The sequence below is a fragment of the Lynx canadensis genome, chromosome C2 (genome assembly GCF_007474595.2).
Source record: "Lynx canadensis isolate LIC74 chromosome C2, mLynCan4.pri.v2, whole genome shotgun sequence".
Classification (NCBI taxonomy): domain Eukaryota; kingdom Metazoa; phylum Chordata; class Mammalia; order Carnivora; family Felidae; genus Lynx; species Lynx canadensis.
Window position 1 is genome coordinate 10,089,753 of NC_044311.2, and position 16,276 is coordinate 10,106,028.

General features: G+C 51.9%; 1 protein-coding gene across 3 annotated transcripts in view; it reads right to left on the reverse strand.

Moving 5' to 3' along the window:
* The window catches only part of CCDC13 (coiled-coil domain containing 13), a 54,562-nt gene that overhangs the window by 22,789 nt on the left and 15,497 nt on the right, over positions 1-16,276 (reverse strand). For all 3 annotated transcript variants that reach the window (XM_032594654.1, XM_032594655.1, XM_032594653.1), the window contains 6 exons: positions 14,822-14,970; positions 10,929-11,071; positions 9,302-9,391; positions 4,785-4,901; positions 3,322-3,426; positions 1,034-1,195 (listed from right to left, as the gene is read on the reverse strand). In XM_032594654.1, the coding sequence (XP_032450545.1) occupies positions 1,034-1,195; positions 3,322-3,426; positions 4,785-4,901; positions 9,302-9,391; positions 10,929-11,071; positions 14,822-14,970 (766 nt within the window). The remainder of the gene's footprint in view (positions 1-1,033; positions 1,196-3,321; positions 3,427-4,784; positions 4,902-9,301; positions 9,392-10,928; positions 11,072-14,821; positions 14,971-16,276) is intronic.

Below are 16,276 nucleotides of genomic sequence, written 5' to 3' on the forward strand. Positions count from 1 at the left end.
CCCTCCTCACACCTGATGATCTAGGACGCTGGGGGTATGACGTAGCGATGGTCACAACGTTCCTAGCACAGGGCCTAGCCCAGAGTTGGCACTCATAAATGGAAGTCTCCTGATGGAAAGGTAAGGCCTCACTGTTAAGAAGCCCATGGCCAGTGCCGAGGAGTGGGCGTGCCCAGCCTCCCAGCACCTGCTACTTCCTCTACTTACTTTGAGAAAGCCCCGCTCGCCACTTTCACGCCCACTTTTGAGAGGCTGACTCATCTCTCAGACCCAGGGGAGGGGATCTATCTGAAGCTGGCCGGTCAAAGCATCCTGTACCATAACTGCCGTGACTGGCTCGGGGATGGGGACATGGCCTAAGCTAGCCGAGTGACATTTAATTCTGGGACTTTGTTGGAACTACTGGGGAGGAGAAGCCCTTTGTTTGTGGGGGATGGGCTGGAAGATAGAAACTAGGACTACCAGGAGTCCCCACAGGAGAGAATGAAGCTTGTCTGGAAAAAGTAGTGTTAAGACCAAGTCCCCAGGTCCCCGGATCCATCTGTGCCTGAAGCTAGACCACCTCTAGACTGTTCATCTACATGGGCCAATACATTCTTTGTCGCATAAGCCTGACAGAGTTTGGCTTCTGCCACTCCCAGCACAGCCAGTGAGATGCGTGTGGTGCTGGTCCCAGCTTGCCCGCCTCCCCACGGCTTGGAGCTCTCCTCCCCTGAGCCCCACCTGATGCTGTCCCTGGGTCGTCACTCTGGGCCGTGACATTCTCCTCTCGTTTTACAGTGACAATTTCAGGTCCAACATCTCCAGAACAGCCAGGATGGGGCCACCTAAAGCTCATGAAATGGGCTGAGGGTGTCAAGCTGGATTGACAGGATGTGAGGAACATGCACTAAGGTGCCCCAAACCCCAGGTGTCTCCTGCCTGTAAGGGGTGACTCAGAACTCATGAATGCATGGGCCTCAGAGCCCTGCGGAGGTGGCTATGTTCTCCCGGTGCCACGTGCCCGACTAACCTCCTCCCTGGACGTCATTACCTCCCAGCCCTCCTGTTTTTCCCTTTCCAAGCTGCGGATCCTCAGCAGGTTTTTCTCCTGTGCAGACAGCTTCCTTGGGTCTGGATAGACAGACGGCTCATCACTGGATGTTCCTGCAGACTGGCTCCGGGTCTGTCCCAACTGCTTCTCAAGCTCACGAACCTGAGAGCGGTAAACTAGTCATTCCACAGTGGGTCTGCACCCACAGACTCAACCACTCAGGGGCTGTCCTGCGGCGCAACAGGAAATCCCACTAGGGGAGGGTCTGATGGACGCAGAAACCCCATATGAGGGGCACTGAGGTGGGGGAGGAACCTGAGGCGGCATCTTGAGCAAAACAGGGGAGGACGCGAGGGGGATTTAGTTGGACAATGAGAAAAATCACTCCATCCCTTAGAGGCTATTTGAGACCAAGAAGCAGCTGAGTGGCTCCAGGAACCTTGGAGAGAGAGGTTGGAGGATCTCAGTACAAGGAAGAACTCTCTAACAGACAGGTCACCCAAGACTTGGGAGGCCACGGGTTCCTGGCCACTTGCAGGAGATGTTGCAGAGGGAGGATGGCGTTTAAAAGCTGAGAGACCCGCTCAGATCCTAACTGTGTGAATGTACACAGCTTGCTTAACTTCTCTGAATCTCGCGTCCCTCATCTGTGAAATGGGCCTAAGGGTACACCCCGTATAAAGTTATAAGGATTCAGTATCCTGAACTTGTCCGAGCCTGGGAACCCCTAAGATGCTCCTTAGAGTGACAAATCTTAGGGCCTACTCCAGACCAACAAGTCAGAACTCCAGGGGAAGGACCTGGGGACCTGCATTTTAATCACCTGCTATGGGTGATTTTTAGGATTAGGCAACATTGAGAAACCCCAAGTTGGCCCGGGTGGGCCACTGCTCACAGTCCAGCACTCATAGGCTCTTGGCCAGTGGCAGGTAGAGGTCACCCCACAGAATGATGGCTTTGTTGCACTGGAGTTGAAGTGAATAATGCCTAGGGTCCTTCTAACCCTGCTTTCCATGTTGATACATAAATGATGGAACACAGTTGGGTAAACCTATGCTGGGGCAAAATTGACTAGGATTCCACAGCATGCTTTTGAAAGCACACATCAGCGCCCTCGTGTGGCAATGTGTGGTAATTCCAGTTAAGCATTAGAGAACACAGTATGAAACTTTTAATCGTTTATTTATGCAGCTTAACAATGGTAACGACAAACGTGCTGAGTGCTTATTATGGCCAGGCACTGTGCTGGGTGCTTTACAAATGTTATTTCATTTAATCCACAACACCGTCCGTTTTACAGGTGAGGAGAGAGAGGCCCAGAGCGAAGAAGTGATTTACCCAAGGTCACTGAACCTATAGACCAGCAACTGAAGGCAGACTCAAACTGGGGTCTTTTGAACCCCAAGGCCACGCATTGGTCATTAATTACAGTGTTTTGGAGACTTTCCGCACCTTCGTATTGGCTTCAAGGATCCCCATGAGGCCCTGAGGACAAAAGCCACCCAGGAACTGTGAACTTGAAAGTCCCTGGGGATGCAGGCCATGTGCTTGGCAAATAGTAGAAGTTACACACCTACTCCTGTGTTTTTTGGTTTGAAGGCAAAAAAGGAAAATAGCCACAGCTAACCTTTGTACAGTGTTTCCTCCATGCCAGGCACTGTGTTGGTCATTTTACACATATAGACTCATTCAGTCCTCCCAACAAGCCTGTGGGGTGGCTCCTATCCTTATCCACAGGATACAGATGAGGAAACCGAGGCACAGAGACAAGAATGAACTTGCCCAAGGCCATTACAGCTGGTGACTCAAGAGCTGGGATTTGAAGCCAAGCCAGCCTGGCTCTGGAGTCGCAGCTCTTAGCCTCCAGAGATGCTCCAAAATATTTAGAACATAAAGAGGGGGGTAAGGCTAAGTCTTTACTGGGTAACTGAAACTTTCAAAAGCCCTCAAGCATCTGGACAAAACTGGAAAAAGCCTGCAAGGATAACAGTCACGCAAATTTACATGAACTAGGGAAGAAAATATGCCTAGGGTAAAATAAATCAAAGGTTTTGGCATTTGTTAAGCGCCAGTGCCTGGCACATGGTAAGTGTTATATAAATGCCTGTTCGTTAAATAACAAATTAAAATCAGGCTGGTGGGGGAGAATGGAAGACGACGCAGCCCTGCAAGCATGCTCTGTAGTGCCTCAAGGCCTTTTTAGGGTTCTGTGCCTCTAATGTGGGTCGGCGTCAGCCTTTCTGGGGCATTTTGAGCCCTCTGTTCGGGCCCAGAGGAAGCGCACTCACCTTGCTTTGCAGAACGAGAATTTGTTGAGCCCGACCCCTCCAGGTCCCAGGAGAGGACAGGAGCTGCTGGACATTCACATCTTCCCCAACCTCACTGGTCAAAACCTGAAAACGGCAGGCCCTTCGAGTGAGGCCAGGAGAGAGGGCCCCACAAGAGCCCTAATACTGCTGCCCTACTAAGAAGCAGTGCAGGGTGCACGGGGCTCCCAGAGGGCCTGGCCCCCGCCTACACACCTTCCTACTAAGGAGCAGTGCAAGGGTGCATGGGGCTCCCAGAGGGCCTGGCCCCCGCCTACGCACCTTCCTACTAAGGAGCAGTGCAAGGGTGCATGGGGCTCCCAGAGGGCCTGCCCCCGCCTACACACCTTCCTCCTGCCTCGCGGGCCAGCTGGCCATGTTCTCAGAGCCGCTGTCCCTGGGAAAGCAAGAATCCCACCGGCCCCAGCATTTCCTGGCGATGCTTACAGCCGACAAGGGACTGCCAACAATGCCCAGAGGCGGCCCTCTCTGCTCTTGACATATTCTGGGATGAGTGAACTGCAAAGTTGACCAAAATCTGCTTCCTCAATTTGTTCACCTGTCACTGAAAACTGAGATCATTCTGCATAGATACAGGAAGTACATGGCCACAGGGCCTTGACCTCTGTAAGAAGCCACCGACGAGGGGCCATGTCTGAGCACAGCAAGGAGGAAGACTACCGAACGTCAGTTGGGGGTGTTTGGTTCCAGAAGGGCCCAACATTGTAGCTGTTGAACGGTGGTGTGCAGGCCCTACCTCAAGGCTTTGAGGTGGACACAAAACACTCCAGCTGGTGCCCAGAGCCCCTCTGAAGCCTGTCACGGGAACCCAATCTAGCGCACCGGTCTCCGGCGCTTGTTTCCACAATAGAACACTGTTTTGGAAATCTTGGCTAGTCTGAGTGGTTCCAGCAGAGAAGACAAATGCCAGAGAATTCACTATGTAAATAAAAATAAATGATGAACCAGCTGGGCCTGCATCCCAAGTCTAAGTATTTTTCTTTGAAAGGGGCCTTTAACACACAAACAACCTATTCATATTCTAATATCACAGACAGCAGAGGGCAGGAGGCAAGTCTTGGCAGGCTTCCAAGTCCAAGGTGGCTTATTAAGGAGAGACCCGGGATCTACTAGGGTGCACGTAGCATAAGGAAAGTCTGTAGCACTTTCCCTGGGTAGAAGGCACTGTCCTTCTCTGTCCAGGGCAGGGAGAGCACCACGAGGGCACCACGAGGGCCCCTCAGGCAGCCAGCAACCCCACTCACCAATGGTCAATATCAAGGGCCGACAGAAGGAAGTTACTGGACCTGGAACCTGACCCAGAGCAAGCAGCATGATGCTCATGGGGCCAAGCACTTGCTGCCCCTGAATGGAACCCATTGTCCTGGCCATGCTCTTCCCAATCCCAGCCATACAGGAAGACCTGACTGCTGGCTCTGAAATACCTTCTGGGCCATCCGGAGCTCTTGCTTCACCGACTGGATCTGGTTGCGGAGTTCACTCATCTTCAGGTTTGTGGCTGCCAGCCTGTCCTGCAAGACCTTCACCTCTGGGGTCTCTGGCTAGTTGGGAAGGACAGAGGAGAGAGTAGTCACTTGTTGCCTAATAGTAGCCATAATCATAGCCTCCATTCAGCCAGGTGTGTGCCAGGCACCGTGCTGGGTGCTCAACGTGGGGCAACTCATGTAATCCCCGCGCACCCCTGTGAGGCAGCTTCTATTGACAGGTGCACAGGCAGAGGATGCTGAAGGGGCTGGGGAGACCCGGTTGGGGAAGGTGGAGCGTGGACGTGAATCCTGGCAACCCAACCCTGGGCGCCAAGCCCTTTGCTCAGAGTACTGCACGTCCACGGACACAGGCAGTGACCACAGAAGGGGGAGCCCCTGGAGGAAGCCCGCAGGCCGCACACCTCCCAGACACCTCCTAGGTGTGGGCACTCTCTGCTGTGCTCCAAAGACTGGCATTGCAGCTAAACCATCTCCACTCAGAATAAAGAGGGGACTAGTTCATGCACAGAAGGCAACCTCAACTTGGCAGGGGGACGGTGACCATCCTAACTCGGGGCCTCCTTCCCCCGGAACCATCAGCTTGGGCCTGGGGCTCCCTTTCCTGGCAATGAACTCACTAAACAGAAATAAGGACCCAGTTTGACCCCCAAAGACTCCATTTCTGTGGCTTGCAGAACTGCAGCAACCATGAAAACTGCCTGCTGGAACTCTCAGCAGTGTCTTTTATTTATTTATTTTTTTAGTAATGTTTGATTTAAACCATTTGGATGCAAAATTTTCTCAAATGTGCTGCCCAGGGGCACCTGGGTGGCTCAGTCGGTTGAGTGCCCACTTTGGCCCAGGTCATGATCTCACGGTTTGTGGGTTCGGGCCCTGCCTCAGGCTCTGTGCTGACAGCTCGGAGGCTGGAGCCTGCTTCAGATTCTGTGTCTCCCTCTCTCTCTCTGCCCCTCCCCAGCTTGCACTATTTCCCTCTCTCTCTCTCTCTCTCTCTCTCTCTCTCTCTCTCAAAAACAAATAAACATTAAAAAAAATTATTAAAAAAATGCGCTGCCCATTTCTCTGTCTTCAGTATAAGTTTCTGAGACTCAAAAAAGTTTGGCATTAAAGGGATTCCATGGTCAGCCCATCCAAACCCCTTCCATAAGTAGTGAAAATGAGGCCCAGAGAGGGGGAGTAACTTGCTCAAGGGCACAAAGCCGACTGGATTTGACACAAGTCAGATTAGAAGAAGACTGGTCCCTCCCCTGCACTAGCTGATTCTCCCACTTGAAGCTGTTTCTGGCGCCCACGCATCACCAGTGGGCTGAAAGTCCCATCGGGCAGTGATGCCAAGACCATCTGCTCTTGCCCCAAAGACCAGGTGAGCTGGACTTCTGGGAAGCAGGGCGGGGGCTGCAGTGGACTTCTGATCTTTCCTCAGCAGCCACACACAAAACCTCCTGTGAACACTAGCATGGAAGGCAGAGCCACGCAAGTTGGGTCTGGGAAGTTCCCTGGACCCCAGAGGTTCTGGACAGCCCAGGTGAAAACCACTGGTGAAGGAAACAGGAATTGGACACACAGCCCGAGAAGTCTGGCCTCATCTGGTTTCCTCGTTTGTGGAACGGGTATAAAAATACTTCTTTGTCCTGCTTCTTCGCAGCTCCACCATGAGGCTAAACAGAGTAACAAATGTGAACAGAGAATAAACCGGGAACTTACATAGAATGCAAACGTACCTTTTTTTTTTTTTTTTTTTTTAATTTTTTTTTTTCAACGTTTATTTATTTTTGGGACAGAGAGAGACAGAGCATGAACGGGGGAGGGGCAGAGAGAGAGGGAGACACAGAATCGGAAACAGGCTCCAGGCTCTGAGCTATCAGCCCAGAGCCTGACGCGGGGCTCGAACTCACGGACCGCGAGATCGTGACCTGGCTGAAGTCGGACGCTTAACCGACTGCGCCACCCAGGCGCCCCGCAAATGTACCTTTAAAAAAATTGTGTGTGTGTGTGTGTGTGTGTGTGTGTGTGTGTGTGTGTCCTTCCCCCTGTCTGGCTACTTGCCATCCTTCTCCCTGCTTGTGTGCTGTTTTACATCTGCCCCAGGCTGGCAAGTGATCCCTGCCTGTCAGGTCTTGGGTGCCATGACCCCCACTGGCCCTGGTGGTGGTGCAGGAGCTCTATTTATGAGTGTCCCACGTGATGGCTGTGACCCTGCTCAGAGCATGGAAAGAGGACACATCCTGGACCCAGATCTAGAACCCAGGCAATGACAGACACCCCTCCCCAAGCCTGATTTCCTCATCTGTAAAATAGGGCCATACAACACCAGCCTCCAGGATGCCATGAGTGTCGATAGGATAATGCACGTAAAGGATGCTTTCTGGGGCAGATTCTGACAGAGAGCAGTGTGAGGGCTGGCGGCCTAGCCTGGCTTGAGGGGGCAGCTGGCAAAGGGGGCTGAGAGCTAGATAGTGTCCTAGTGAGGGCTGGGCCCGCGTGCATAACAGCCTTCACCCCTCTGCTCTGCCAAGCCCCCCAGTCCTCTCCTCCTGGACAGCTGCACCCCCGCCCCCTGCCATTTCAGGGCTACTCAGGCCAGAGTGAAATTCCACAGGCTTTGTGGGGGACTTGAGTATGGGTATAAGCCTCCCCTTCCCTGGGCTATTTTCTTTGAGGGAATAACTGAAATGTAGTCCGAGGGGCACAGCCCTTGAAGCCCCATGCTGACTGTGCCAAGTGGAGACAAGGCATTCAGCTCCACTCTGGAATGTGCTTTGGCACACGGGGGCCAGAATGAGGAGTGAGCATGCAGGCCTCTGGAGTGTGGTTCAGGCTGGGGCTGCCCCAAACAGTCCAGTGAGGGGGGTGTTGCTTTTGTCGTCTCTCTGATCAGAGGTACCCTGGAAAGCACAGGCTACTGATGAGCTGACGCTTGCGGCCCACCACCCACTCTTGTATCAGAAGCCCACAAGGCTCCCCGCGGCCACGGAGCAAAGCTGAAATTCCTGCTCCAGCTGCCAGTCAAGGCCTCCCTCCGTGGGTGACCCCACGCTAGCCTTGTTTGGCTGACATTCCCCTTGCCCCTCTCGGGCTGTGGGCTGCAGCCAGACGTTGTCCAGCCGACACCCAGCTAGCAAACAGAACAGGTTCTCGGACTCTCAGCCTCGGATTGCACAGCTCCTGCTGGAAGGCCCTCCTCCATCCTCCTTCTCCAGCAAGGCCCACCTCAGGAACTTTCCTCCAGCCCACCTCCTAGCTGCCTCGCATGGTGTGCTCTCTTTGTGAACTCTGAGCCCCTGGGACTCTTTCTGAAGGCCCTGTCCCCCTCCTTCCTTCAATATGGCTGCTCATCTCCCCTCTTGGGCTCCCCTGTGGACAGAGGCCGTATCTTTGATTCCCTGTGTCACAGGGCTCAACAAGTGACCAATCAAGCAGTCCTTCATCAGTGGCAGACTAGTCAGGGACGTGGAAGTGCTCAGTGTTCTGGATAAAGCAGGAGAAGCTGAACAGTGTCCCTTGGGGCCAGGAAAGGCCCTATAAGCACAGCCCCTGCCAAGGGCAGAGCCCTCCCACCAATGAGACAGGTTTATACAAGACTAGCCTTCACTCTACTAGGTTCTACTTCTGGAACCTAGGGCCCTACCACTATACACTGAGGGCTTAATTCTCCTCAAGAAAGGCATGAGGTGGCTTTACTCTGCATTGTAGGCAAAAGGGAGGTGAGACTAGAAAAGGAACACTGGACAGGGAGTCCTAAGGCTTGGCTCCCTCTATCTCCCACTGGTCTGGCTTCCCAAGAAAAACCCCTGGAGAGGCCTCCTGGGTTGTTCTTGAGACTCTGATGGTATTTATTATCTGCCTTGGGCTCCATGCTCCCCCCTGGTAACCCACAGGGTCAGACTGCCTTCCTTTCACGGGCCTGCAATTTCCGTTTCTTGGGTTTCATGCCCTACACACTGGTTGAGCAAAATGGAATCTGAGGGACAAGCCGCCATTCCCAATAGTCACTTTTACTTTGTACAAAGGGAAGACTTCTCACAATATGAAATGTCCCCCCCACCAACACACAGTGCTGGGCCCTAGTGAGCTCCCTGTCCCTCGGGTAAGATGGAGGCTGGATGTCTCCCCAGTGAGAATGCTGTAGAGGACACAGCTGGGCTGAGAGTGGGAGGCCAGTTGGACAAGGCCTTCGTTGCTGGTCCCCAAATTCTAGGGTTCCAGGGTCCTCAGACCCCTCCTGTTCTTTCTAGGGACTGAATCAGAATTAGACCTGGCCTCCACTGGGGCATTCTTGGCCTCAGACCATGGACTTCATTCCCTGATGGCTGCTCTGAGGATGCCACAATGGTGGGCATTGGCTCAGCAACGGAGGTGGACCCTGGACACAGGCGCCTATACTCACATAGAGGACGGGAGACCCAGGCCCACGGCTGCCTCCCAGACTCCCCAGCACAGAAGAGAATTCATACCAAGGCTCTGTCTCCCATCTGAGCCCTCGGCGCCTTGGCTCCCACGTCGGTGGCCGCCTTGGCTGGTAGCCTAGCCTGGGCCGCCTGCAGCTGAAAAGTAAATCTCGCACTTAATATTGGATTCTGCTTGGCAACTGCCGTGCCTGAGTGCAGTGCCCTGGTGCCGCCACGGGTGTGTGGTTCACCTTTCAGCTCACTTTAGGACCATTAATGGAAGAACTCTCCTCTACAAACTGCTGTGATGAGAGAGGGTTTAATCGATTGTCGGCCTCACTGCCCAACCACACACTAGAGTAGCACCAAGATTCACTAACAGCTTAACACATAATAATACTGCAGCCGTGGTCTGTATCCCAGAGTTCTGTCCACAGTCTGGGAGGCGTACCATAAAGGGACTATGGACTTAATGTGACTGACGAGGAGACAGGGTCAGAGACGCAAAGAAACCTGCCACATGGGCTCATGGCCTGTAGCCAAGCCCAGCACTGCATACAGTCAACTAACCCTTCAATGCTTTCCCAGTTGTTCACACAAACACCGGACTGTGTCTGGCAAGGCTGGGGGTGTGGTCTCTGACCTCATCTTGCTTCACTCTTGGCCACATGGGTTTCCTCCCAGACTTTCTTCCCCACTCAGAGTCTTGGTATCTGCTGGGCCCTTTGCATGGGGGCCCATCCCCCCTTTCCCAGTGTGGCCCCTTCCTACCCTCCATGGACCCACTGTGTGTACCTACTCCTCTATGAGGCCCTCGGTGCTGGGTCTGTCTCTGAGGAGGCAAGGCCCATGCCTATTTTGCTCCCCCCACGGGGCCTGGCACAGAGCCTGAGATGGATCTCAAACAAATTGTTATAGAATAAAGAAGCTCTCATTCAATGCCTTACCACAACAACTGAGGAGAATTTCGGGGGGCAACAGAATTGGATTTGCGATGCACCACCACCACGTGCTGTATGACTTGAGAAAGCCCCCTAACCTCTTTAAGCTCCAGCTTCTTCAGCCATATAAGGAAGCTACGTAGGTTTTCTCTAGCATATGGATTCCATTCCAGCTCCTAAGGGACCATGAACTGCTTGGGCTGTGTCCTTGCAAGACTGGAGGGGTCTGTGACTAGCTGTGGGAGGGCAGGGGGCAGCAGAAAGAGGAAGATGGGCAAAAGTGAGACCAACTGCTAGAGTGCCCTGGCACAAGGTTCCCTGTTAATTCATTTAACAGACATTTATCTAGTACTTGCTACCTGCCAGGCACTGGTCAAAGCATTTTACACTTAATCTTCAGAAAACCTTAGGGTGAGTACTCTTATTACTGTCATGTGACACAGTGAGTTTATAGCCTGCTCAATGTCACAAAGTAAGGCAGCTTTGGAGCTAAGATTCACCTCTAGGTGGTCAGGCTCCGGGTCGGCGTCCTAACCGCCATGCCGGCTGCCTCCCCGTGCCCTGTGCCCCCCTTGCTTCCTGACACACTTTCCCCTCTCAGGACGTGACAAAGACTGAGGAACTCTTAGCGAACACTGACCCACAAGCCCTTCAGAGGGACCCAAAGCATCTAAGTGTGGCTCCCTCTCTGGAGGAGTGGCCCAGGGTCCTGGGAGTCCCCTCCAGAGGCGGCAGTGACCAAGGCTCCTCACTTCCCGCTCCAGCTCCCGGATGCGATTGTTCAGCTGCTTCGCTCTGGTTTTCGCACCCTCTGACTCTGCCATCAGCGCCCGGTTCTTTTTGGACAGCTCGACGATTTTGGTGGCGATCACATCCCCGGCCAGACCGGCTGTCCCTAAAGTGAAAGAAAACTGGGAGGTCAATTAAAAGCACAGGCCCACACATCAAACTCATGCCACACTACCAACAGCCCTGGGGTCTGAAAAGCTGAAACCCTCATGAAAGGGCAGAGGCTCGGGGGAGTGACTGCACATGTAGGCACCCTGAAACCCCACTCCGATGAGTAGAAAGGCAGCCATTCAGGAAATTACAAAATCCGGAAGCAGAGTTTTAATTCTATGGGATATCAGTTTATTGCCCCAATTGTCCATGCCCTCCTCAGTGACACGGTTACACAGCCATACCCTGTGCTCTGTGCCTTCCGGCAAATCATGTGTGCCCCCCTCAACCCCCTTATGCCTGTCTGACTCTGGGCTCAGCCAATGACTTGTTTGGCCATGGGCTGTTAGCAGATAAGGCACAGGTAGAGGCTTGAAAAGCACTTGTGCAGTTAAAGCCCCCCCTTTTTCACTCGTGCCATCTCCACAAGAACACAGCCAGGCCAGCTGGCTGGGCCCAGGACGAGGAAGAGAGACACGTGGAATAAAGCTAACCCACCCTAGTCAAGCTCGACCTAGATCTGCTGAGCCCCAATTAACCCCAGATGTTTGAGCTCAATACATGCTTACTGCCGAATGCCGCCAAGATTATGTGGTTGTTTCTGACACAAAGCTTTGTGGTGACAGCTAACCAACACAGAGGCATGCACCCATTTAATAAATATTTATTGAGTTTCACCAAGTGTTGGGCACTCTCGGTACTAGGGATTCAACAGTGAATAAAACAGACGTATGGAGTTTACATTCCAGCAGGGGAGACAGATAATAAAAAACAAATAAATATGCATTCCAGTGCCTGGGAGGACTGCCTGCTATGAAGCTGGGCAAGGGGATGAGAGGGATGGGGGTGATGCTATTTTAGACGGAGTGGTCAGGAAGGAAGGCCTGTCTGTGGAGATACGTGTGAACAGAGACCTGGATGAATGAAAAGTGAGGGATCAAGCCATCAAGAAGAGCGTTCCCAACTAGGAAGGGTATTCTCAGAAAAGGACACAGCAAGTGCAAAGGTCCATGTTTGGAGGAAAGGAATATGTTTGGAGAATCTGAGGCCCATCGAGCAGGACAGAGTAGCTAGAACACAGTGGGCAAGGGCAGGAAGCTGCTGGCAGGGTGTGAATGTGGGAATCTGAACCGTATGGGGCCGTGCAGATGGCAGGCAATGGGAGCTAGCTCAGCTCAGCTCCTGACTGACGGGGTAGCCTCACAGTCCCCTGTCCACGTGCGCAACGCAGGTCTGGTCAGATGGTCTGCAAGTTCTCTGAATGCTTCCGACATTCCAGCAGTGGGTAACCAGCAGGGACACCTTCTTAGGCCTGTTTTTTTTAACACAACTGTCATGTGCCTTAGAACGGACTGAGAGTGACAACTGGTGGAAGGTATACAAGGGTGCTTGATGGTTTTCAAACTGACTCAGCCCAGGCCTGCAGCTGCCCCTGGCCTCCTCCTACCTGCTGCAGAGGCTAGGGACACTTCAGGAGAAAGGCTCAGAACAGGGATGGAAACCAGACCTGGAAGGACACATGGTCCAGCAGTGAGTTTTCTGTGTTATGCTTTCCTTCCAGGACTCAAAAGCAGCATAAATCCTGGAAGTAGATGTCATGAAGAGGTCCAAGAGAAGCCCTTTCTGGTCTAAGGGGCAGGAAGGGGCACTCAGAGAAAACAAGAAAAATCCTCTGCTGTTTTTTTTTCCTTCTTTCTATTCTTTCCCAAGCCCCACTCTTGAAGCTGCAATCCCATGATAAGGGAGCAGCAGTGAATGGGCAAGGACAGAAATACTAAATGTCTGGGTAAATATAATAGATTATTTTTGTCTCCTTAGGCTCTGTAAGATATGTGTAATGATTGAGAGCAAATACTATAACATTATCTGTTGGGATTTTCAATATATAGAGATATAATACATATAAAAGTTGCACTATTATGGGGGACGGTAAAGGGACCCATATGGTGGTAGTTTCTTTGTTCCACTTGAACTAGTAAGATGTTAATTCTAAGTAGCCTGTGACAAGTTATGTATTTTGTGATTGCCTGAGCAATCACTAAAAAATTATGCAAAGAAGTGTAGTTAAAAAAAAACAACAGAATTGGGGAGCCTAGGTGGCTCAGTCAGTTACGCATTCGACTTCAGCTCAGGTCATGGTCTCACAGTTTGTGAGTTCGAGCCCCACGTCGGGCTCTGTGCTGACAGCTCAGAGCCTGGAGCCTGCTTCAGATTCTGTGTCTCCCTCTCTCTCTCTGCCCCTCCCCTGCTCATGTTCTGTCTCTACCTCTCTCTCTCTCTCTCAAATAAACTTAAAAAATAAAAAACAAAACAGAATTAAAGCAATCACTAAAAATCCAGCCAAAGGAAAACCAGTCTGTCAGCTGTCAGCAGACTGTCCCTTGAGGCCTGGTCTAAACACACACGCTGGGCCACTCAGACCTTTCTCTTCAAAATTTGACACTGGAAACCAGAAATGGTGACTGCATAGCATGGACTGGATTTAAGAAGTCCTGAGGAAGAGATGGGGCTGGCAGTCAGACGAGGCCTTGAGCAAGCTGGCAGAGACAGCAAAGAGACGGCACGGGGCAGGCTGGGCGAGAGGGAATCACCCCTGTGTCCACAGGCTCCTGGGGAGGGGAAGGTCTCCTGCTTCCCCCTGGAACTCATCAGCTTCTCTATGGCCCTGCCAAAGGGCAAGCTGCCCCTTCACATCTGAACCTCAGCCAGGCTGGGTGTGTTTTTCTATTCCTCACAATACAAGTCCTTCCCTTCAGTGTCGTTTTTTGTTTTAGACAGAAAAGGCCAAAGAATGGAGTGAGGCACAATAGTGACCAAGGGCCTTTGGGACACCAAATTCCCGTTGGCTGTTAATTCCCTACTGGTCCTCTGCATGTACCTACCCTTAAATACACTGGCTCTCAAAAGGCAGGGAGAGACACTCTGGCAGATGCCGGGTGAGGCCCATTGTTATCTGTGGTTGGTTACACTGGCTTTCTGGTTTAGTCAGCTACCTGGGAGTTGCTCAACGGGTGTACATGGAACAGAGGACGATCAGGGCCAAGGTCCCCACCAGATCTGCAGGGCCAAGGTCTAGCTCATAACCACAGAGCCAATGTCCAGTCACACCCACAGAACTGAGGTCATCCCCAGACCCATATGGCCAACGTCCCTACCAACAGAGCCAAGGTCCAGCCCAGACCAAAAGGGCCAAGGCCCACTCTAGACCCTACTAGGTCCCAGGAAATTCCCTCAGAACAGCTAACTTCCCTGTCTCGTCCACTTTTCTGGAGCAGCAAGTGCTGTAGAGTGAATGCCTGCTTCCACCGGGGTTTTTTCACATCCACAACACGATGGCTGAGCCAGAGCACCAAGATAAAACGGACCGCGCTGGCCCGACAAACGTGCAGCAAGAATCCACGGAGAAGCCCTGTCATGAGTCCTAGCCAGGTCACCAACACTGCCCAGAAGGCCTGCCGACTGTCCCTGCTGCTCCTGTGCTCCCATTTCCTGGCTCACCGGCCTCCTTGGCCTGCTCTCTTCCTCTACCTCTCCTTCATTTCCAGGACTCATCCGCATGACCTTGACCATGGCTGACCCTTGGCGCTCTCTCTTGAGCACGTGTGCTCTGGGACCTGCTCTTTGCCCTGCCCCGGGGGGCTCCGTGGCAGCTCGGCCAGCTACCTGGAGATCAGGGCAGGCACTGCCACAGCAATGGTTGAGCTACCTGTGAAGGCAAATCTGTCCTCTTCTATTTTCTTTTTGAGATGTTTGATTTCAAAGTCCCTTTCCTTCAGCAGCTTATACAATCGCCCATTTTCATCCACTGTCTCCCTGAGCTGCTCTCGAAGGTGTGTGATCTCCTCTTCAAGCATCCTACAAGGGCAAAGGCAGAATTATAGGGACTGATGGGCAGGAGTCAGGCCTCCACTGCCCAGGCTTGTTGTACCTGGTTGGGCACTAGGTGGTGAAAAGAACTCGTCTGTACAAAATGGAAAATGTCAATGAGCAGATTTTAACACTCTGTTCTCAAAACCGAGTGACTATGCACGCATACTCACACACACATGCACACACATGAAAAGAGAAAAAAGGTTTGAATTACATTGTTTACTATGGATTTAAGAAAGGGCTATATAACTGACTGCCTCTCTCCAAGAATTCATACTCGTTCAAGCATCCATGGAACATGGATAAAAATGTATCATCTTATAGGCCACAAAGGCAATCTTAGCAAATTCCACATAATGGACATCATACAGACCTTTTTGTTTAATGACAATTGACTAAAATTAGAAATCAATACTAAAAAGACAGCAAAAAAATAAAATAAAAAACAAACCCTCAAACCCATCATACGTTTGGGACTAAAAAAACAACAACAAACCACATGCCTGGGGAACCTGGGTGACTCAAGTCAGTTGAGTGTCTCGCTTTGGCTCAGGTCATGATCTCATGGTTTGTGAGTCTGAACCTCACATCGGGCTTACCGGTATCAGCACAGAGCCCACTCCAGATCCTCTGTCCCCTTCTCGCTCTGCTCCTCCCCCACACACATTCTCTCTCTCTCTCTCAAAAAAAATTATTTTTTTTTAAGAAAAACACATTTCTAAATTATTTATAGGTTGAGAAGAAATCATAGCATGTATCGTGAAGCATTTAGAACAGACTGACTGCAGTAGCAATATATATAAAAATGTGTGAGGGGCGCCTGGGTGGCGCAGTCGGTTAAGCGTCCGACTTCAGCCAGGTCACGATCTCGCGGTCCGTGAGTTCGAGCCCCGCGTCGGGCTCTGGGCTGATGGCTCAGAGCCTGGAGCCTGTTTCCGATTCTGTGTCTCCCTCTCTCTCTGCCCCTCCCCCGTTCATGCCCTGTCTCTCTCTGTCCCAAAAATAAATAAACGTTGAAAAAAAATTTTTTAAAAAAAAATGTGTGAAATGCAGGGGAAGGGTAGAGAGAGAGGGAGACAGAGGATCCAAAGCGAGCTTAGCACTGAGAGCAGCAAGCCCGAGGCAGGGCTTGGGCCCATGAACCGCAATATCATGACCTGAGCCAAAGTCAGATGCTTAACCGACTGAGCCACCCAGGTGCCCCAAGATACTGATAGTCTTAACTGCATGTGTATATACACATACACATACATATTAGAAGACCACACAGGAATTGTCTAAGCCTTAAGTT